At 35.9% G+C, this 24,544-nt stretch overlaps 2 protein-coding genes across 13 annotated transcripts in view; one reads left to right on the top strand and one right to left on the bottom strand.

The window, feature by feature from the left end:
- FAM13A (family with sequence similarity 13 member A) overlaps nucleotides 1-24,544 on the top strand; it is a 375,981-nt gene that overhangs the window by 292,299 nt on the left and 59,138 nt on the right. For 9 of the 12 annotated variants that reach the window (XM_007999242.3, XM_007999239.3, XM_007999245.3 and 6 more), the window contains 3 exons: nucleotides 5,118-5,159; nucleotides 19,935-19,976; nucleotides 22,616-22,795. In XM_007999242.3, the coding sequence (XP_007997433.1) occupies nucleotides 5,118-5,159; nucleotides 19,935-19,976; nucleotides 22,616-22,795 (264 nt within the window). The remainder of the gene's footprint in view (nucleotides 1-5,117; nucleotides 5,160-19,934; nucleotides 19,977-22,615; nucleotides 22,796-24,544) is intronic. The other 3 variants (XM_007999240.3, XM_007999253.3, XM_073017482.1) reach the window with 2 other exon arrangements.
- LOC103235964 (ubiquitin-ribosomal protein eL40 fusion protein-like) overlaps nucleotides 1-24,544 on the bottom strand; it is a 66,429-nt gene that overhangs the window by 7,448 nt on the left and 34,437 nt on the right. The window lies entirely within an intron of this gene.

Genomic DNA, 24,544 nt, shown 5'->3' with positions numbered 1-24,544 from the left:
AAAAAGGGGGACTTTTTTTTTTTTTAAATGTTCTTCATTGGGACCAAACCAAAAACCTAAGCAACTGAACAGTGGCTGCCACACACCTCCCCAGTTGGCAGGGGGCGTGGTTAATGACTGAGACTGTGGATAAATTGAAAATGCTCAAGTACATGTGTTGCACTTTATGGTTTGAGAACAAGGAAGGAAAGGAAAATGTGCTAACTTCACTTATCATTCTCTAAGAAAATTCCTCCCCTTACATTCTGCAGCACATGTGGAAAATGCCTGAGTTCCTGAAAAAAATGTTTACTTTATACTTTTCTTTTACTTGTCCCTCACTTTCTCTCTCTCTTTTGCTCCTTGTTTTGTGTTTTAAGCCTCATAGATGGTTCTTCTAGTTTCTTCAAAGAATGGCACCAAATTCTTAGCATTTACTTGTTTTTCTATACTTTTCAGTACTCAAGGAACACTTACAAACTATTTCTTCTGTCTCAAACCACTTAGAAATGTATTTAAAGTGTGTGACTAAATATGCAAATTATGTTAATTTTTTGGTAGCCAGCCACATTAACCAATTAGAAAGTTGAATTCATTGGAGAGTTGAAAAGGGAATTGAATGGAATGGTGGTTTGATCGAGTAATTGAAGGTCCATTCTGGGTGCTTGCCCTGGGAATTCTCCCAACATTTGGTTTTTCTTAGACATATACAACAGTATGCCTTTCATGATTTCCTTTAGCTTGCTGTATAATTAAACTGATAGGCATTGCACTGCATTCTGTGGCTTCAGTTTAGAAATTAGTGCAGCTCATGAAGAGATTATCAGTCTAGGTGTCGTTTATGTGCATTAACCAATGTCAAGCTGTATAAAAAGTTAGACAGGACTCTGCTAAAACTTAGATAAAAATATCTAAGTTATTGGCATTCTTGGTAGTAGCTTCTTAGATTTAGACTATTATTTAGGTCTATATGATAAATGTTCTTCCGACAAGCAGTTATTTTGAGAATATAGTACCATGTATCTGAGAACATTAAAATAATCACATAAATGAGGTGATTGCCCAAATCTCTCAGTGTATATTTGATTTTTTTAAAGTAAACTACTTATAATTGGCTGCTTAAGCTTGGCCATTATTGAGAGTCAGCAAATAGGAAATAATTAAAACATGGAGTTGTTACTGGTAACCAAGGAGGAAATCAAATGAATTCTAAGTTGTTTCAATTTGTCATTGGCTTAATTTCATAACACACACTTCCTTCTTCATTCACAGAACATTTGCTTATTTTTAAAAATTAAAAGTGAATCAATTCTCAATTTCATATTTAGGAAAAAATTATGACAAATTGTACTCAATTTAGAATTTAGGCAAAATCCTTTAGTATCATTGATCATGACAGATTGACACAAAAACAGGAATAGGTATAAATAATCTTTGTTAAAGATGTTTTGGAGCCTGTAGTAATAGTATAATATCTTCAAACAACTATATACAAATCGTAATTTTTTCAAATGTTGTGCATTCTGGTTTGTACATTTTGTGGAGAAGTTTATTTTCTTGATTTTATTTGGAAGAATTGTCCTTGGCCATTTTTCTTTAAAATTGCGTTCAAAATCAATGCATTAAATTTATTTCTAAAATGAGTTGGCGTAATCAATTTGAAATCAATGATTTTGTTGTCTCAAATTTTATGCCTCTGTTTAGATTATATTACTAAATCCCAGAAAAGTGTACTTTTAGGAAAGGGAAAAGAGAAATATGCTTTTAAAATAAAAATTGATTTATTTATCCTCATTTTCTTTCCAAATTATATTGTTTTCTCAGGTAGTGTGCATGGATTACTCCACTGTGTACTGCTGATTGTTGACTAAATGTAATACTGACTCTGCTTTATTTTACTTAAATTTCAGTGCTGACATTTTCTTTTTTAGAACAAAAACTGGTCAAAATTCAGGGGCATAGCCAAATTAAAAATTTCTTATTTTGTCTTTCATTGATTAATTTACTTTGTGCAAATGCAGGCCAGATAAAATATTTGCTTATGATTAAAGTCTTGTGTTTCTATCAAGAGACATTCTTGACATCGTGCCAGTACATTTTAATAAATTAATCACCTTATAAGTGCTGTCAGGCATAATGCATTACAAATAGACTTTGACTAAGGTGATGTAGAGTTGCCATAATCAGAAGCATGACAAGGAGCTTATCAAGTCCACGAGATCTTGTTGTGGCTGCTGGAATGCAGACTGGCCATCGAATGCGTTTTCTTTACTAACCTAGTCATCTTGCCGTACTTTGATAGGTTAAAAATGAAGGGAAAACAATAAGAAAAATGAACTAACACGTAACACAGTAGTTTACACATGACTAGCTGCATCATCTGAATGAGTCATGTACTCACTCTGAGACTGCCTTTCCCACCTGAATTAAAGAAGAAGCAAGAAGCCAGTGCCAGGAAAGTTTTGTGAGGATCTAATTGAGATAATTAATATAGGACCTGTGGTAGGATCTGGCCCGCAGTCACAATTGATATGAAATTTGTGACGGAGATAAAAGGAAAACAGTATTGCTTCTGTTTGCTGCAAAGAAATTTGGCACACAGACACATGCAAATAGCTAAGACACATGAACAGCTGTGTTCAGAGCCCTGAACCATTTAAATCATCTCTCAAAAGCACTTAAGAAAACCAAGCATATTGCTAATTGAGTGTACATCAAAGAATGTTACAGTAACCATGTTAATTTTCCTTCAGTTGGCTACATGTTAGAGTAAAGGATCTGTTCTGGGCAAAGAAAGTATGTAGTACTCATTTTACAAAATATGGAGGCCTTTCCTGGAATAACAAAATAATTATAGGTTTTTAGTGGCAGGTGTTTGTTTTGTTTTTTTGGGTTTTTTTTGGCATAGTGTTTCTTTGGCATAATGATCAATTTCTTGATCAGGAAACCTAGTTCTAACATTTTTATAATTGTTTCGTTTAGTGTTTTCTAGGAATATTTGGAAGTCAAATGTGTAAGTGACTTCTGTCAGGTTGACTTAAAAGTAGTCACCTCCTGTAATAGCACTGTTTCAGGTGGTTTCCTATAACAACACCTGGGAAATGTCCAGGTGTTGTCCCCGCTAACTCTTCAACCCTGCAACCTAATTCTACAAGCTTTGCCCTCAGCCCATCCACATTACAGCCCATCACTTACCTCTCACCTGGGAAGAGTTAACACCATTAGTTATAAACATTAAGATACTTGGCAACATGGGCATTAGAACAGCTGATCAGTTTTGAAATTGGAAATCCAAATCATGAGAGAATGAAAAACAATGTGTCACATTTTGTGTTCCATATTCCTTCTAAAATGTTAAGACCTATTCAACTTTCAGGACAGGATTTTGTTTGCTTATGTGTGTTTTACAGTGTAACTCTGTAATAAGAGTTTATTGACTGCAAGTTTAATACTATCAGTCAAAGCAGACTTTTCTCTTTTCATGAATGATGCTTAAGAAAATTAAGCAAAAAGAGAGAGAAAGAGAATGCTGCAGTTAATTCGTTGCTTTCCCAGATGCTGTAAGGTGGTATACACCCCAGGCGATATCCAAGAGGAACCCTAGGAGACAAAAGAAAATATTAGACCTTCTTTTTCATTTTATTTAATACTTTATCTTTCTACTTTTATCTGTTTAATGATGTACATAATATATATATTTAATCAGTTATATATTTGAGGGGAGTGGCTACTGAAAAGCAAGTTTTATGAGTGCATAATTTAAAAAGTTCAAAGATCACTCCAGTGGACAGCAAGGCGGAGGGATTCATTCTATACTTTGAGATCATTTATTAGGAAAAATAAAACATGCTAAAGAAAGGCAAAGAAAATACAGCAAATATTTTACATTTTAAAAATTGAATTTCTAGGCCAGGCATAGTGGCTTATGTTTGCAATCCCAGCACTTTGGGAGGCTGAGGCGGGAGGATCGCTTGAGCCCAGGAGTTCAAGACCAGCTTGGGCAACATAGTGAGACTCCGTCTCCACAAAAAAAATAAAAAATTAGCCTGGCATGGTAGCACGTGCCTGTGGTCCCAGATACCCCAGAGGCTGACGTGGGAGGATCATTTGAGCCTGGGAGTTTGTGGCTGCTGTGAACCATGATCCTACCACTGCACTCTAGCCTGGCCAACAGAGTGAGACCGTATCTCTTAAAAAAAAAAAAAAATTAACTTTCAGTGTATTAAGCTTGATATTTTGTCTGTGTTGTTTGAGGAACTTAAACTTGTTAATGATTTCATTTATGTCCTTTCATATTATACACACTAGTTAATACTTAGTAAAGTAACTACAGAAGGACAAACAGCCCGTGAGTGTGGTGCTGTTTACTGATGTGCTCTTCATTGCTAGGGAATCATTCCTGAAGTGGCTCGTTCTTAACAGGAATGTTTTGTTGGTTGTTTCTTCTTTTCTTTTTTTTTTTTTTTTGAGACGGAGTCTTGCTCTGTCGCCCAGGTTGGAGTGCAGTGGCCGGATCTCAGCTCACTGCTAGCTCCGCCTCCCAGGTTTACGCCATTCTCCTGCCTCAGCCTCCTGAGTAGCTGGGACTACAGGCGCCCGCCACTACGCCCGGCTAGTTTTTTGTATTTTTAGTAGAGACGGGGTTTCACCAAGTTAGCCAGGATGGTCTCGATCTCCTGACCTCGTGATCCGCCCGTCTCGGCCTCCCAAAGTGCTGGGATTACAGGCTTGAGCCACCGCGCCCGGCCTGTTTCTTATTTTCATTATCATGTTAATGAGCTGCAATCAGCTTTGTTGAGATAAATTAGTATGTAATCGTTTTAAGGGTTTATGTGTAATATACGAATACTTGAATTGGGCCACTAGAATAAGGCAGTAAAAAGCTTCCTCTGGAAAGTGTGATGTGAATTACTTTTGTCTTAGCTCATCTTGAAAGAAGCCTCACTTGATGGTATCCTGACAAGAAGTAATTGACCTTGGCTAGGTCCGAGGTGGATCGTGTTTTACTAACCTTACTCCATCATGAGATTGGCTTTAATGTGCTAAATCAACATTTTTGACCGGTAGAACATTTTTAGTAAAATTGACATGTCATATTAACAGACATTATATTAATTCAAAATTTATTTTCCTTTTAGTTCGCAGGAAGATGAAAGACCTATTTCACCTTTCTATTTGAGGTATTTATTTGATTTTTGTTGGTCTACTACAGGGAATAAAGGAGGGTTAAGGCTTCTTTGGGTTTATTTGCTCATTTTAATCCCTTTCAATAGAACATTCATTACTGTGGCCAGACTAAGCTTGCTGGAGCTCTTTACCTTACTGTATTTTCCCCTTTGGTTCAAGAAATATATTTTTTAAATGTCTAATATAGTTCAAACAACTAAAATAAGATATTTTGTTTTAAATTTGAAAGTGCCAAAGTGATCATTTTAATTTAAAATCTGCCCGATGATTAGGCTGTAAGCAAAGTTAAAAAATCTCTATTTTATACATATATGTATGCATAGGTTAGTGGGGGCCAATGGGTATAAGACCCACTCACAGACAAAGCCTTGGGTTGAGTTACATCATTTTCTATGTCATAGCGGAGAAGGAAACTAAATATTCAGCAAGTTTATAGGATTGAAGATGATTTTCTAAAGCTTATAAACCCAGAGTAACAACTGTTAAAGCAGGTATATTAACAGAATTCAAGATCACTTCTCTCTGGTGAATGAATGCTGTACTGACAGGGTTTTCCGAGTGAGTCATCTGAGATATAGCCTGGAATCAAGTCTTCCTTATTGCATTTCTTTTCTTACTACCTACCCACTTCAAAGGCTTAGAAAATATATTTGAAAAGTATATAAAATAATGTAAATGTAAAATAATACTAATGTTTGTTTTCTGAAATCTTTCCTGAAGTCTACTGCTTTTTATTTATTTTATTTTATTTTATTTTTTATTTTTGACGGAGTCTCGCTTTGTCACCCAGGCTGGATTGCAGTTGCATGATCTCAACTCACTGCAACCTCTGCCTCCTGGGTTTAAGCAAATCTCTGCCTCAGCCTCCTGAGTAGCTGGGATTACAGGCACCCGCCACCATGCCTGGCTAATTTTTGTATTTTTAGTAGAGACGAGGTTTCACCATCTTGGCCAGGCTGATCTGGAACTCCTGACCTCGTGATCCATCCGCCTCAGCCTCCCTAAGTGCTGGGATTACAGGCATGAGCCACCACGCCCGGCCTGAAGTCTACTGTTTTTTAAAAGAAATGTCAGGATATGCAATACAGAATTTGTTTATTTATTTATTTTTGAATCTGACTTGTTGAAATAGTCCCAGAATGGATTTAGGCTATAATTCAACCACTAGTACTTCAGAAATGTGTCATAGGACTTCAGGCTTAGCCAAGTAACTGCTTTTTAGTAGTGTTTACCCTTTAGTGACTTGCAGCGTATTGCATAATCACTTTATGGCAAGAGAGGGAACATTTGAGGTTTCAGTATGAGACAACGTGGTCCGTTTTTTTCATCCTGGTTTCCTGCCGACCAAATCAGCATACTCTGGTTCATAGGCTATCTCAACTATGCAATTCATGTGAACGCATGAGGATGTTGCTGAGCACGTAGTGAGTCTGGTATTCATTATATAAATATGCACAGTAATATCAGCAAATGCTTGTTATATATTAATGGAAATTCAGTTTTACATAGTATAGGAGACTTTAGCACTGGATCATGCCAACTAATGAAAACTTATTTCTCTGAATGTCCTGTACTTGCAGAATGAAAGTACAAGAAAATAGAGTAAAAGAAAATCAATAATATATTTACCGAACTCTTAATAGAAGCTACTTTATTTTTTCAATGTTAAGTCATAGAAACTAAAATATGATAAAATTAGGGGGAAAAAGGGAATGAATATGCATACTGGCCCACATTTATGGTAGAAAAAGGAAAAGTTACCAGCAGGCATTCTTTTCATATGATGGATAAACCAAGCAGAACTATTTCACAAATGCAAAAATAGTAATTATTTAGCCTGAAATTAGAATTTCAGAAGTAGGCCCAATCAAGACATAAGACACGTCTGCTGAGAGGGGTACTCACTGGAAGTAGATCCAGCCACAAGCAGCCATGGAGGGGATAGGGCTGGGAAAGCTGGTCAGCAGTGAGATATTCAGTTTGGTGGTTAATTCTGAAAGTTCTAGCATAAAGAGGTGAAACAGCAAAACTCAGTGGCTACAAGTCTGTGAGTGGACAGTCTTCAGAGAGTGCAGATCTGAACAGACAGAAGATGAGAGCAGAGCAGACCTCCAGTCTCAAAGGAAGGAGGGTAGATGATCCATAGCGGCGCTCGGGTACAGGAGGTCACATAGTGATCCTGCTAGTGGAGTGGAGAAGAGATGGATTGTATATAACAGGACAGGGTCTGTGTCTGGGATAGAGGATACAGATGGAGAGCATGTGAAGACGCCACAGTGCACACTAGTGGAGGTCCCAGGACCTTGCTGTGGCTAGGGGAGAAGAAAGGGATGCAGAAACAGGGAACTAGAGAAGCCGTTTCAGCCATTATGTTGCTCTTGTTATCACCTTATGGAATTTCAGTTCTGTAATGTGATATTCTCATTGAACAGTCATGCCTGAATCACATGTTAGTCTATCATGTATTTCAGTTACCTTCAGTCCTTTCTGTAATAAGGTAGGGCTGTTGTAAATAGACACACAGTCATATTTTTATTCTAAATCAAGTATCTTCTGTGATAACAACTCTGTCATCTCTAATTTCAGTACTTCTCCAACTTAACTCACCACAGAGCCATTTGTTGTTTTTTGCAAAGGAAGGAAACAGTAGCTATCAATCTACACCTGCCACCATTCCATGTAGCAAGTTAATTGCAGTTATAGGAGCTCAAACAGTAGGTGTCATTGTTCCCCAGACGCTTATTAGGGATTACCAGCCCAGTTGAAATGATTAGGGAAATGAAAGGGAAGAACAGGTTATGCCAAACCCTTAGTAGGACTACAACAGAATAAACATGACCTGCAAACTTAAGGTAGAGAACGTTCTTGGCCAGGATGTTCATACCCTGTTCTCTTTTATATTCTAGGCTGGAATCCCAAACAACAGGGCCCCTACCTCAGTTGCTCAGCTGAGCATCAAAACAACTTGGTGGTGGTGTTCTTCTGTGCCATGTTCAACCTTTTATTGTCTGCATTCTTTTACCTGGCCTCCAGTCAGATCTGTCTAGGATCTATGGCCGCTCTACTTCTGTTTGCCTGAGTTTTCAGTGTCTCCAAGCCTGAGTTTGGATTTCGGTGTTTGGTTTCCACTAAGACTCGGGTTCTGCATCTCCACTTGCTGTTTCTCCTCATCTCTACTGGCTCTCCCCTCCCCTACACCACTTTCATGCTCCTAGGAGCAGGATCAGATCCCATCCTTATCCCATTTCATCAGACTTCTATCCTTGAACTCCTTCTTTACAAATTCCTGGATTATACATATAACTTGCATGCGTAGAACCTGTGTTTAATGTGCTTTTTCAAAATCTTAGGATATGTGTTCAGGGGCTATATACCAGTTTTGTTCATTGGGCTCCAACTAGCTCACCTGGCATCTGAAACTTGGTCCTTGCTTAGCTAACACCTGTCTTCTAGCAGGTGCACTGATCTTCCTCTCTTTTCCTTTTCTCATTTAGTGCTCCATGAAAGTCCTGGAATTGACCATCTTTAAAAATATCAGCCCAAGTTTTAATACTCACAGTGCAAACTGAGGCTAAATTATTAATTTAGCAGGTTTGGATTAAGGTCAGCTTCAGTATTTTGTCTGTTTTCTAATTTTCCTGAAGGTGCATCAGATGGATTTATTTCTAAGTTAGCTGTTTTGCAGACAGACTTACTCTTTCTAATTTGGTTAATTTTTAATTGCTAGAGCCTAGGAGCCTAGGAACTATCGATTTTTCAGTCTCATAACTGTACATTTATGCTAAAGAAAAAAATGACTTTGGCTAAATTCAAATTAAAATATTACCTGATATTTAGATGGGATCTGGATATTATACCATACCACTCCTATCTTAATATGTAGAAAACTTCTTTCTAAAGCATTTTTAGATAGTTTTTCTGAGGAATTGCTTTCCAAACAACTTATGCTAGAATTTGTATGTTTGTGATTTTTTTTTTTGTATTATGCTTCATTAGCTTTAACTTTTAATAGTTTTTTATTCTCCTTAAGAAGCATATTGTATGTTTTCTAAATGAATATTTTAAGGTAAAAATCCTTCATTATCACATGGGAGAGCTTTGGAGAAGCGTAGCATACCAGACATTACATTTATTCAAAAGCCTGTTTTAGGCTACTAAGAAGTGGAACAAACAAGCAAGCTGTTTATTTAAGTATCTACTTTTTTAGCAACATGATAAAGTCAGCTAGGTATCTGGATGTCTTTAGACACAACTACTTATCAAAAATATTTATTTTCCTTTTTATTATAATAGTGTTTCCTTTTTTTTTTTTTGAGACGGAGTCTCACTCTGTCGCCCAGGCTGGAGTGTAGTGGCATGATCTTGGCTCACTGCAACCTCCATCTCCTGGGTTCAAGCGATTCTCCTGCCTCAGCCTCCATAGTAGCTGGGATTACAGGCATCCGCCACTAAGCCCAGCTAATTTTTGTAGTTTTAATAGAGGGGGGTTTCACTATGTTGGCCAGGCTGGTCTCAAACTCTGACCTCAAGTGATCCACCGGCCTCGGCCTCCCAAAGTGCTGGGATTACAGGCATGAGCCACCACGCTTGGCCAGAGTAGTGTTTCTAAACTGAGGGGGCACTACCCCTCTACCTGTGGAGCTCTGTTGTTTTGGTTTTGGTTTTTTTATTATGGTAAAATATAAACAAAGGTTGCCATCCTAGCCATTTTTAAATGTACAGTTCAGTGGCATTAAGTACATTCTCATTGTTACACAACTGTCATCACCATCCATCTTCAGAACTCTTTGTATCTTGTAAAACTAAATTCTGTACTCACTAAACACTAATTTTTCATTTCCTTCTTTCCTTATCCCCTGGCAACCACCATTTCGTTCTCTGTCTTTAAGAATTGGACTACTCCAGGTACCTCATATGAGTGGGATCTTACAGTGTTTGTCCTTTTGTGACCGGCATATTTTACTTAGCATACCTCAGGGTACATCCACACTGCAGCATGTGTCAGAACTTTCTTCCTTTTGAAGGCTGAATAATATTTCCATCTACGTATATGCTACGTTTTGTTTATCCTTTCACCTGTCAATAGACACTTAGGTTGCTTCCATCTTTTGGGCATTGTGAATAACGCTGCTATGAACATGGATGTACAAATATCTGTCCAAGTCCTTGCTTTCATTTCTGTTGGGTATATACTCAGAAGTGGAATTGTTGGGGCCAGGCACAGTGGCTCATGCCTGTAATCCCAGCACTTTGAGAGGCTGAGGCGGGTGGATCACCAGGTCAGGAGATCAAGACCATCCTGGACAACATGGTGAAACCCCGTCTCTACTAAAATACAAAAAATTAGCCGTGCATGGTGGTGCATGCCTGTAGTCCCAGCTACTCAGGAGGCTGAGGCAGGGGAATCGCTTGAACCTGGAAGGTGGAGGTTGCAGTGAGCCAAGATTGTGTCACTGCACTCCAGCCTGGCGACAGAGCAAGACTCTGTCTAAAAAAAAAAAAGAAAAAAGAAAAAAAAAAGGTGGAATTGTTGGAGCATATGATAGTTCTACGTTTAATTTGTTGAGGAACTTCCATACTATTTACCCTAGCAGCTACATCATTTTACATTTCCACAAGTACAGTACACAGTTCCGATTTGTCCATATTTTTGTCAACACTTGTTATTTTGTTTTTTAATAATAACTATCCTTATAGTTATGAAGTATGTGGATTTCTTAAAGATATTTGTGTCCCATTGGTCAGGATTCTAAGTCTCTGCTTGTGCTAGGTGCCTACACAGAACCAGACCAACAGTATAACTGAGGAATGGCTACAAAGTTTACTAATGTTTGTCATACAGTTTTTAAGACTCATTATTGAGTTCTTGATCTGAGAATCACTAGTCATTTTTTTTTTTTTTTTTTTTTTGCGTAGTAAGATGTAAGTATAGATTCTAGGTTTAATTCTAACAATGTTAATGAAATATTAAGCATATGTTAGAGCTATATAATTTAGAAAGATAAATTATATACATTTTAAATTATTTTTTTCACATCTTTTACCTCAGCTTGATAAAGAATAATTCACTTGTAGAAAATTACACCTTTCCATTCTGCCTAGATCTCTTGTTACTTCATTCCTTAGTTTCCCTGCCTCCCTGTGGGCTTCCCTGTGTAGAACTTCAGATTTTAATAAAATTTAAGAATCTAGTTTAAACAGGTAGCAGACTGCCTTTGCCTGATACAGTACTCCCATCTTTCTATTTAATATCTATGATAATATAAAATACAAACCCTAGAGACAGCTCTGTAGCAATGATAAAGAAAAGCCACATCAAAGGTCACATCATCTATGGGCTGGACAGAGAAACATATTTTTACCTTGCAGACTTCATGTTCTGCCATCTAAACAATATAGATAGCCACAAAGAGAAAAGGAAGGGAGGAAAAACTGACTTTGCTTTCTTCTACTGTCTATTGCACTAACCAGAAAAGCTGGTGACATTTCCTCAACTGAGCAGAAACTTATTTTCTGAACCATCTAGAGCCAAGTTGTGTTATTGTTTTTCACCACTCTGCCCTCATCAGCTTTTATATTTTAATAACCATTCAGACAAGAATACTCAGCGTACAAAACAATGGGGAGGAAAGGGATTCTCCTGGGATGCTCAGTCACCTAGCAAAAGCATTTGAGAAAGGGATAAAGGCAAGAAGATTATTGGATTTTCATATGTGCTTTCAAGTGTACACTACCCCAAAACAAACCACAAATTTGTTTCTGATTCTCCAGCATAATCATAAAATGGAACCAAAAAGCAAGTCTACCTAAGTAGGTATTATAGATTATTCTAGGGCAGATTCAGATACTGGCTCTTCAAATCTAAATCCAGGAGGAGCCATCTGCTCATAGCCAAGTAGACAATTATATAAGCTAAGAACAGTCTACCTACCCAGGTTGTTGGAAATGGTTCTACCTAGATTGATTGTTCCACCTTAAAAACCACTAAACACAAAGAATTTGGGACCTATGAAGAGAAATGACAAACTAGGGGAAAGGATGATTTGCCTCGATGACTCAGCATAAAAACAGAATCTAGAAAATAGATTTTTATAAAATTCAGATGAAAACTTGAGAAGTAATATTGTTAATCTTCTCAAAAAATGCTCAAGGACATGAACCTTTTTGAAACATTAGTAGGAAGCCATTAAAGTGGAGTAGGCTTAGAATTGAAAGACTGGGGATACAGAAAGAACAGCTGAAATGAGGAGGGAAAAACTACCCTAGAAATGTTTTAGAAGAGACTTTAAAAACTATGTTGAAGGCAGTAAACAGAAATGATTAAAAATCAGTCAAATACATGATGAAAGAGAAACTGGAGAAGCCCTTCTGGAATAAAAAAGAACAGGATAAAGATAAAAACTATATGACAGCCTGGACACAGTAGCTCTGTCCTGTAATCCCAGCACTTTCGGAGACCAGAGTGGGAGGATCTCTTGAAACCAGGAGTCTGAGACCAACCTGGGCAACATAGCAAGGTTCTGTCTCTGTAAGAAAATAAATAATTTGGCCAGGTGTCTTGATATACACCAGTTTCTTCTGAGGCCAAAGCAAGAGGATTGCTTGAGCCCAGGAGTTTGAGGTTTCAGTGAGCTATGATGACGCCACTGTACTCCCTCCAGCCTGCGTGACAGAGCAAGACGCTGTCTCAAAAAACAAACAAACAAACAAACAAAACCACAAAACTGTCAGAATAATAGTGTTAGATGTGAAAGTCAGAGATTGAAAAGCCAATCTGAAAACTATAATTCGAATGAAGAAACATATTTGTAAAAGTACAAGTATAGAGTATGCCCAGCTAATTGAGAGATAAATTTAAAAAAAAATTAGTAGGAAGTAGAGATCTGCTTATTAGCATTGGTGGAAGGGCAAAGAAAGTAATGAAGCTATAATTTTCTTGTCTTACATAAACAGGAAAATAGAAGCAGGCGTCAAGAGGTTTTTTTGCTTCCTTTCTTGTTTTATTAGGTTGGTGTGAAAGTAATTGTGGTTTTGCCATATTTTTAATAATGAGAGAAATATGGGCATGAAAAGCGACCATAGTAGAATTGTGCATAGGATTCCTGTATTCAAAATGCCTTCAAAAGATAAGAGCAATGGCAGCAACCAAAGGAAAAACAAGTTCCCAAGTTAGAAAGCATAAAGCAAAAACAATACTAGAACAAATCTATCAGCTATGACAATAAATGTAAATGGATTAAATCATTTGAGAAAAGCTAAAATAGTAAAAAAAAAAAAAAAAATCTAGTTGAACTATACTGTTTGCAAAAGAGTCATGCCTAAAACAAAGTGGCACAGAAAGGTCAATAATAAAAAGATAAACATATATCTGATAAATGTGAACAGACAACTGAAGTTGAAGGCCAAATTTGTTAGAAAAGACAAACTGGACTTACTTTATTATCTAGATTTACAGTATTATCAAATCATATAAATTTAAATTCTTATATTATCAAGGATAAACAAGTAAACACATTAGAAATATAGGACTTATACATATAACTATATGTCCATAACAAAATTTACAGGATATATAGCATTGAGAATTTTGTAAAATTAATAAGATTTCAAATAAATGAGCACCTGTATAAATATATGAAACTTTGCATAGTACAAATAGAGCTCAATCAAGCATTTCTGCTACTTTATAAAAAGTATTCAGCTATCTTTAAAAGTTCTTAAAGAGTAGAAATTTTGATAGCCAATAATTTCTGACCACAGTGTAATTAATGATAAAAAAAAATTTCAGTAAACCAGTGAAAACTCTTGTAAGGGGACAGGAGGAAGGGGATAACTCAAAGAGTAAATAAGAATCTCAAGTGCATATTGTTGAGAAAATAAAGAAAAAGTATATATCAAAATTTGTGGAATAAAGTCTAAACTTTTTAAAGAGGTAACCTAACACAAGATTGAAGATAAATCAGCCACACATTCAGAATAAGAAGTTATAGAAAGGAAGAAAAAGCTATCTCTTTGAAACCTAAAAGAATTTGTTAATAATAAAAGAAAACAGAAAACAAGCAGAACTGATATTTGAGTTCAGGAGCTGGTTCTTTGAGAGTAAAAATGAAAATTACAAGATACAAAATTCTTGATAAGCTTAAGAAAAATGAGAGATGATACTAATAATCATAATTGAAGTTTACTGTAAGGGTTATAATAATTTTTTAAAAGATTAGAGAACACTTCGTGCAATTTGAAACTAATAAACATGAAAACCTGGAAGAAATAAAAATTTTCTGCATTACATAAATTTGGAGGAAAAGAAAAAAATCTATTTAAATCAAAAAAAGCACTTTTAGTAACCTAATTCTAATGAAATAACTAAAGGTATAGCCAAAGATTTATGTAAATAGTAGCATTATTTAAGAATAAAGATTATTCAGAGAATTGAGGACATACTCTGAAGCCGGACTACATAGATAGAATGGAGCTGTGTAAACTTAGATACTTCTCTGATCTTCAATTTTCTGTAAAATAGAAAACAGATACAGTATATAAGTGAATTATGCATTGCATTTTATAATTTTGTTAATATAGACCCTTAGTGTAAAAACTAAAAAACTTCCAATTTCTTTTTATGCTAAAACATACTAAATATATGAAATTGAAAGCATCAATAATTGTCAAAAGAAGCTGTATAAAAGATGAGTATTCTGACATTTTGATGGGTTACGTTTGATTTGTTAGAATAAATTTTATACAGTGTTAAGACATAGCTGTGAAGAGTAACTTTTTTCTTCAAATCAGACTATTTAAAAGAATAGGAAATTTGAATTAGAGAAGGTATGAGGATAAATATTTTTCTCTTTTTGAGTTATATCCATGTAGTATGTTTTCAATTTTTATTCTAGTATATTATGCACAGTATTCAATTTTAAACCAAAATTTGAGGCTACCCAAAATGTTTGTAATGATGCAAAAGGATGATGCAACTTTTATCAGAGTTTAAATACCTACAAATGTTCCAATAAAGTTCTGCATATGATAGTCATAGCTAGAGGTTAAAGCAAAAGGAATAAATATTGAGGATTGAATTGTTTTAATGTAGGACACTGTGAAGAATGCACTAAAATTATGAACAAAATTTAATTTAGAAAACTGTTACACAATAACAAATATGTGTGTTGTTATATATGTATAATGTTGATGCTGCATATCAACTTACAGTATTTTAAGATGATACTGAAAATACTGTATTTTGTTAAATTGACAAATTAAAAATTTTAGGCTATTTTGATGGTTGTTACATGAGATTTATCCTTAGGTTTATTTAAGCAAACATCTCATAATTGTCTTTTTAATCCTTGCTCTATTAGAAAAATAGAGTAAATTTAAATATTATATCTTAGAGAAACTGATAATTTTGTTGGACCTCATGTTTCCTAATAAAACGGTAATATTTTACAGGCAGGATTTTATATGCCATAGAGGAGAACATACTGAAATAAGAGAACACACAGAAAAGAAAACACATGCTTTTCAAGATGTCTCCATTTTGTAGATTTGAAACCTCTTTTGAAATGTATGCTTTTTTTATTTCAAATCAAGAGATTTAATTAAAGAATCACTTGTCAACAGGCATCTGTGCATCTTATCACATGCAAATTTTAGAGACTAATATTGCTGAGCATAATTGGCTTAAGGAAATATAGTTTGGGTTTTGCTAATAAAAATAAAGACTAAAGATATTTCAATATGTCATAGACTATATTTCAAAGTAGGCTTAGAATCTATTTTAAATGACCGTACCAATAGAATATTCAGTTGCATCATCACTAACAGTAGGCTTAGGTTTGAATTTGGCCATAGAACTGGGATCTGCATATGAGTGAGCATCTTTCTTTCCATTTTAAAAACTTGCTTTGTCAACATTAGGAAATGAACGCTTCCATATCCAACTGTTTATAATGCATAAGTAAGAAATTTTCTTAGCAAATCAGTCAAGGACTCAGAAAAAAAAAAAAATTCATTATTCTTAGCTCTCCGCAGAGGATAGAAAGCAAGCTACATGCAGATGAAGAAGGAAATTTCTTTATCTTTCACTTTGTCTTATTTGCTTATTGTTTAAATCCTTATTGCCTTTTTGTCAGTATCTTAGTTATGGAAGAAATCTCTATTGCTGTTGTTAAATATTCTTTAAAATTTTGTTAAGGGTGAATTGTTAAGTACATCCCACAGGAACTATGACGGTGGATACCTGAACTAAATACCAAAGTTATTTTGGTAACTAATAAACCATAAATTTATCTGATACTATGTCATAAAACTAAATATGCAGTATAACCTTTTGTAATGCTTTAAACCTTAGGCAGTAAGCTTGAACCTGAGATAGAACAATTTTTGAGGTTTCTTTTAGAGGTAAAAGAAACCACAGAGATCACTAGCCAGACCTTTCATTTTCTGTGTAAAGAAACCAACCCAATGCAGCCAAGCTAACCAACAACCTGCCAGTGATTTTGTCTAATCAACTGCAGAGCCAAGACCAGAACTTTCTTTTCTGATTACCAATGGAAAATATCTTCTCATAATACTTTATTTATAGGAATTCTATTAAAAGAACCTGAAATTATAGACTAGTTAAATATACCAAAAATTCCAAAGGACTATGAAAAACATCACACTTTATTCTAAAACTGTCCTAAAATAAATATACTAGCAAAAACATGAATATTATTTATTTGGTTTTATTATTGATTTATTTGTTTACTTTGGTATTCTGAGAAATGTGCTCTACAACTGATTTAGATGGTTCAGGTCATTTTTCTCTAAGCTGTTGGAGAAATTTCGATATGTTGACTTTTATTCACTGAGGTTAGCATGAGTTTTCCGTATCATACCTTCATTACTTAGATTACAGTATTTAAAAATCATTATTGGGATATTTAAGTAATTGAAGTTTTAAAGAATTTTGGTTGCAAGGATATAGAGCTTCTGCCACTCAGTGTCTTCCACAAACCAACAGTATTAGAATCACTGAGGAATGTATTAGAAATGCAGTCTAAGCTTCCCCTTCCCAAGACCTAGGCCTGCTGAATCCATCTGTATTAACAAGTGCCAAGGTGATTTCCTATGCACATTAAGAATGAAGAAGCACTTATTTAAAGAGTTAGAAATCTCAGACCCTCATCTTGTTTGTTGTTTCCTTGTCTTTTTCTTGCCTTTCTTTCTTCACTCTCCCTTCATAGAAAATGAACGTCAAAACATCAGGATCTGCTTTAATAGTCAAAAAGAAGACAGTTCAAAATGATGTAGAAAGGATGAGAGGAAATACATGTCTTCATTCTGAGATGGCATAGGGGACTAACAAGCTAATGGCATGTCTTTGGAATGTTTTTTAGCATCTAGCAGATCCACATTCTTTACTCTCTTCTGAGTTTTCCCCGAGTCATTACTCACATGGGTCCCTGCTCTCAAAACCAAGGTTGTGTAACTGTACTGAGAAGTGGAGTATAGGAGTTAATTATATAGTGTTGAATTTACAGAGGGTGAGCCACAAAGTAGCAAAAGCAAGGACTGCTTGTTCCAGTTAAAGACAGAAAGCAGAAAGGGGTTTATTGTTGGTTATGTAGCCTGGGAACCACTATGAATAACAGGCATTGTAAGGCAGAAGAGAAATTGTTGTAATTAAAAGCAAAGTAAAATACCTAAGGCCAGGCCTCCATATCCAGAGATGACTGTAGTGAGTAATGGATTGAAAGACAAGCTAGTGGAGTGATTAAGAGCTTAGACTCTGAACTAAAACTTTTCTTGGTTCAAATCCCAGCTCATCTTATTTCTTGGCTCTATGGCTGTGGGTAAGTTATTTAACCTTTCTAACCTCTTCATCTGAAAACAGTAGTACCTCTTCATAGGGTTGCTGTAAATAAAAAGTGAAAAAAAAATCTATGTAAAAAGTACTTAGCACAGTGTCTGGAACATAGTAAGTACTCAGTAAGTCTTAGGTATTTGTATTTATTTATTTATCTTCTTAATTATTTAATACTTACTTGAATCAGCTTCCCTTTTACCTAATCACATGATTTTATGTGATTTTTCTGGGTTTCAGCCATGGTCTGTGGCCATAACAAAGAGCTACAGCTTTAACTAAAGAAAATTGTCTTGGGCTAAAGAGTAAACATTTTTTGATCACCTCTGGGATAGTGAGTACTATGGAAGACATGATGGTGGTGGTAGTGGGAGGGAGTGTGACGAAAGAAAATGAGAAATATGATACAATCCCTTGAGGCATTGAGATTCTACATTGAAAGAGATGAGGTATACACTTACATGGGAGAAAAGCCTGACAGATGATTCCCAAGCAACATATTCATATGTTGAAAATTATACCATATAAATTAGAATGTTTGGAGTAATTGAAAGACAACTATCAATATTGGTCCTTAACAACTTTGATTTTCTTTGAATGTCTTCTACAAAGAAGGAAAAGAACTATTAGAACTATTAGGTAGAACAATAGTTTGACATGACTAAAGATTGTCTCAAATCTGCTCAATATTTAACCTCTTTTTTTAAAGGATAGACACTTTTAAATCTTGATTCAAAAGCCAACTAAACACTAGAGGGCAGATTGTGAGAATGTAATGTGTTAATACAATTAAAATAGCTGCCAGCCTCAACACTCATTGTGGTTATGTGAACATAAGTGCAGGCATGAGGGGGAAAGTTCCAAAGCTTGCTAACCTGATAGTGTTTTGTAATTTTATCATTCTACTTTGTGTTGACCACTTCTCAATACTTTTAAAAGAATTCAGACTTTAGAAAAAATGGGAAAGTCATGAAAGTTTGTAAGTGCTCAACAAAAACATTATAAATTAGATGTTAAGCTGACACATTACAGAGCTTGAGATGCTTTCCATCCTGAGAAACTTAGGGAAAAAATGTGGCTTCGAAAATGTGGGTTAGAAATAGTCATATACAGGCTGGGCACGGTGGCTTGCGCCTGTAATCCCAGCACTTTGGGAGGCCAAGGCGGGTGGATCATGAGGTCAGCAGATCGAGACCATCCTGGCTAACACGGTGAAACCCCGTCTCTACTAAAAATGCAAAAAATTAGCCGGGCGTGGCGACGGGCGCCTGTAGTCCCAGCTACTCAGGAGGCTGAGGCAGGAGAATGGCGTGAACCCGGGAGGCGGAGCTTGCAGTGAGCCGAGATCAGGCCACTGCACTCCAGCCTGGGCGACTGAGCAAGACTCCATCTCAAAAAAAAAAAGAAATAGAGAAAACAACATTGGTGCCTTGTTCTCTATCCCTGTGGTCCCCACTGCCCTCTGCCTGTTGAGAGCAGAGTTTTAGAAAGATGTTCTGTTTCCTGGCCTAAGAGGAGAAGGAAGGGAATGGATTTGGGCTGGGGAAAGATAGAAATAGGTGAAGTACGTGGCAGGAAGTCACTTGGCCACAACTGACATTTTAGGAAAATGAAAAGACCTTGAACTAGGGCTGCTGTGGAAATATGTTGACAGCTAAGAGATGGTTCTCCAAATTTACAGAATTGTCTGCCATGGACATCTTTTAAAAGGAGAAAAAGCCACTGTTATAAGCAAGCCGGGCCATCTCCATTTCTAGAAACAAAAAATGAGCATCTTTCATTGGATGGTTAAACATTGTTTTGAGGATCACTTGGGAATGAGCTAATTTCTTTCAGCCTGCGATCCGCTTCAGATGTTTGGTTCATCATCTCTGATCTTTCATCTAACCTGACTTTCTTTCTCTTTGCTTCTTTTCTGCAGTGCTCATGTACCCCAAGTCAGCAATGTGTCTGCAACCGGAGAGTAAGTTATTTGGGTTGGGTTTTTGGGCTTTGGGTTTTATTTTTAATGCCCTTTCCCACTTATTAAACAGAAAAAAAAAAAAAAGCAAGTCTAATGGTGTACAGTATTGGAAGATTCAGATAATAAGCAGCCAGTGACTTTTAAACTATATGGAGGAGAGGACTACATAGGTTTTCTTATTGGAGCTTCTGTATGTGTATTCCTACAGACGACTCCAACATTAGAAAACATGAGCTTTTTGTTTACTTCATTAAAAATAATGCCAGGATCATTTAATATTGGCAAGTAGTCTAATGTGCTTTGGGAGGCATCTTGCAATGGATAATGTAATTAAAGGTTAAACCATTAATCATGTCTTTACTCCTGCTTAGTTCATTTGACTGAACCTACATTGACTGAGTGCCTGCAACACACCAGGCACATGTTAGATGTGTAATGTCAAAGATGCCTTGGGCCCTGTCTTCAGGGATGTTACAGTCTAATAGGGATGCAGAAAAGAAAGCAAGTTAGTGATGGCAACAAGTCCCTGGTCCACAGGGCAGTGGCAGTACTCTTCTTAATTATGTCATCACATGCCATTTCCTCCAGAGTCTTCCACTGACACTTAGACTAAACCTAAACTCCAGTCCTTGCTAACGCCTCTGACCATATTGCTCATTACACTTCAGCCACATGACCTGCTGTTCCCAGGGAGGGCCAACCTTATTGCTGCCTCAGAGACTTTGTGTTGGCTGTTCCTCAGCCTGACCAGCACTTTCTTATCATTCACTCCTTGTTCAAGTATCATCTTATCCAGGATTCTATTCCTAACTACCCATATTCACTTGCCACCACTTTACTCAGTGTTTTAGAGAACTTATTACTATTGGAAATTACATTATTTCTTTATTATCTATCTTGCCCTACAAGAATGTAAGCTCTGTAAATACAAGGAGCTTGTCTGTCATATTCATTGCTATCTCCCTACTGCCTAGAAAAGTGCCTGGCATATATTAGGCACTAAGTAAATAGTCATCGAATGACGGAACAGCTCCTGGCCCACATATGTTTCCATCACACGTACCTGTTCTCCTTACTTGCTGGGACATGAGTGGGCCTTTTTGGAGCATCTTCTCTTGGCAAGGATCAGGTGTAGGAGGTGGGGTGGATGTGGTGTGATAGGGAGAAGAGAGAAGAATTAGAAGAAGCACTAGTTGAAATGAATTTGGATCTAACGGGATGGATTTCAATTTTTTTAATTCCTTGTTGGGAGAGAAAACAATCAGAGGGCAGGACTGACCTCCTTTGGCTTTGTCAGTTTCAAAGATATTCAAGAACTGCACCAAGACTGACATGTTCTTGCCTTTTTCATTTCCTAATAACCTTTCCTTATGGGTCTTGTATAGCTTGGAAAAGGTGCAGGGTTGTTCTGTTTAGGTATTTCCGTTTCATCTGGATGTTTGGTATGTTGTAGGAGGCCACCTCTGACATAGTGCATTTTATGGCTTCCTCATGAATATGTTATTTATATATTATGTACATCTCTTATGTGTATATTAACTTACAATCCTCTGTACTGCAATTAAATAATCTTGAATCATTTGACACATGGAGTTCTATGTATAAAAGTTCTAATGCCCAGGTTAATTGGACTATACTTCCTCATGATCTTAAAATATTTTTAATAAAATTTGAATAAGATAACTATCAGTGGATTACAAAACTGCATTTGAAAAATCTGAAATTAGTTAAGTTCTCAAAACACATTTTATTTAAGTAAATGCTCTTTCTCAGCCTGAGCATTTAGAATATATATATAGTTCTTTTTCAAGTGAAGAGAAACATGGTTTGAGGAGTCAAGAACTTTCCATACCAGCTTATTTGGAAATAATGTGGTGCTAAAAGAAAGTTTACACACCTTGAAAGATTCTACAGCTTTAAAAATGATTCCATTTATAGCTTGCCATGCACTTTTCAGCTCTTTGTGCTTATCTCTTTTCCTCAGGTTGAACAAAGTAAATCTATCCTTCCAATTTCAATAATATGTTTTGGGGTGTTTGCATGAATACAACTTTAATTATAAATATCATAATTTAATTGAATAGAGGTTAGGAAAGATTATGCCATGCTGTTATGAGTTCTAATTGTTCTGGTGAGTTTTTCCCCCAAATATCATTATTTTCATATAATTTGTCTTAGATTCTAAATAGATAATAGGCATCATAAAATTATTTGTGCCAGTTTGCTTTGCAAATCACTCTCTCTTCCTCTGTAGAATTGGTATGAAATTGCCTTTGTGAGAATAGGTCTACTATTATTCTATGAGGGCAAAAAAAAATCTTTCCTCATTCTACCTTATATTAACTGACCCTGGTTTCCTGAATGCCTCATAATTGTTGCTAGACTTGCCATGAGCATTTCAGCAATACTAGCTTCACGAAGATGAGAAAGGTATTAAATTGGCAGAATTGTTTTCATTTAGTTTTGGTTTTAGCACATAATGCAGATATTTTTTAGATTAATGCCTCATCATTGCTCATGAAGTTCTAAAGACCTTCCATTGGAAATACAGGTGTTCCCAAAACTGTAGGCACATATTTTTTTAAGGTGATCACTGATGAACTTGACTGCTTGAATGACTCTGCATTCTTTTTTGCCAGACTCTTAGAAAGAACCATACGATCAGCTGTAGAACAACATCTTTTTGATGTTAATAACTCTGGAGGTCAAAGTTCAGAGGACTCAGAATCTGGAACACCATCAGCATCTTCTGCCACATCTGCCAGACAGCGCCGCCGCCAGTCCAAGGAGCAGGATGAAGTTCGACGTGGGAGAGACAAGTGAGTTGGCATTGATTCTTCTTCTTACTTGAGTTTTCTCTTCTTTGAAAAATATACACCCAAATTAGTCACTATGTTATAGTCATACCTCCTGGTCCTCTCCCATTTCAGTATTTAGGTTAAAACTTTAAGAGTTTTCAGTTTGCCTATTCTAAACTTAGCTACATTTGGAAATTTATAGGTGATTGCATAAATATTTCCATTTCATCCAGACATTTGGTATGTTGTTAGAAACCACCTCTGATTGAATACACCCTATGGCTTCCTCATAAATATCTTATTTAGAGGGATTCTGAACCATAGGTAGAGAAAGTTACCATATGCTTGTCCAGAGGTATTTTTTTTTCTTGCTAGACAACATTAAGTTGACTATTTAGACTTGTTTATGAAGCAGCTGATTTCTCCATTATATTTATGTGATTAAATAGTCAGATATCACTATAATACTCTAACATTTGATTATGTTTTAGTATAAGAAAAGTTAGGCTTAAATCTACTCAAAAAATGAAAAGCTTAAGTTCTTTATTATAATAATCACTAATTTTAAGGCATTCCCATAGTATGAATTTTAAGAACAGTGTTACAAAGAGCTTTATTCTCCATGAGAAAAGATTTAATAAAATACAGATGAGCAATTACCATTTATATTATTTAATAATCATGATTTAAATTGTCAAGGAAAATAAATTTATATGGAGAATAGACTATGCAGATATTCCTATATTTTCCCTGAAAGTTCCAAGGTTATTTTTATTGACTGTAGCCTTTAGCCTCTTTATGGTTGTTGTTTTGAACTCCTTATTAAATGTCAAAAACTAAACTGAACCAGACCCTAGCCCTCCTCATTCTTTTTCTTTCTTTTCTTTTTCAATTTTTAATTTTTATGAATATATAATAGTCATACACCCCTCATTCTCATTCTTTTTCACCTAGACTCATAATCTACATTAAACCTTTTATGGAAAAAGCAAAAAAGCTTTGTTTTGTTTAAAGAAAAACACAAAAGATAAACAGTATAAATAAGTTTCATGCTGTACCTCACCGAGATGTTTAAGTGCTATATTAGCAAATGTAACTTTAGAAATAAAGCAGTATCAATAATATAACCCACTGATTTACAAGTAGCATATGCAGTACTTTTCAAATAAATTCTCATGGAGCTGGTGGATAGAATAGTTGTAGTATTCCATTTAGAAAATAGAAAAATTATAATACAGGAGATATTTACATTTCTTCTACTCCTGTGGCATGACATATTTACATTTAAAATTAGCTACTGACATGTTTATAGAAAATGTTTAGAAATATAATTAGTTTGTGTACTACCTCTAATATGTTGTAGAGAAAGCACAAATTATTCATTTAACACTGTTCTTATCCTCTGCCTCATTTTTTGCTGAGGAGTATGTAGCAACATTTTGCATTTTAAAAATATCCTCAGTGTGTCACGATATCCTGCTTTCCACCCTCTTTGTTTGGACAGAGGGCTAGCAGGTGGAGGTGGGAAGTGGTGGGGAGCATGAGAGAGAACAGAGTGTGATGGTGCTGTTGGTGGATGCTTGGCAGCAGGTCTCGGGGAGGACAGTGGAGGTAAAAACAGATGAGGGCCAGACAGGGCAGGGAAATGTGAAGCACAGCCTCACCTCTCCTGAAGAATTTAAATAGAGAACTTCCCAAGCCCAGGGACATTTCTAGCATAAGTTATCTTGATTGTTTTTTTACCAGCAACATCAGGAGAACAAAAGGAGA

Source organism: Chlorocebus sabaeus, chromosome 7 (genome assembly GCF_047675955.1).
Source record: "Chlorocebus sabaeus isolate Y175 chromosome 7, mChlSab1.0.hap1, whole genome shotgun sequence".
NCBI classification, from domain to species: Eukaryota; Metazoa; Chordata; class Mammalia; order Primates; family Cercopithecidae; genus Chlorocebus; species Chlorocebus sabaeus.
This window is presented reverse-complemented; position numbering and strand designations above follow the sequence as displayed.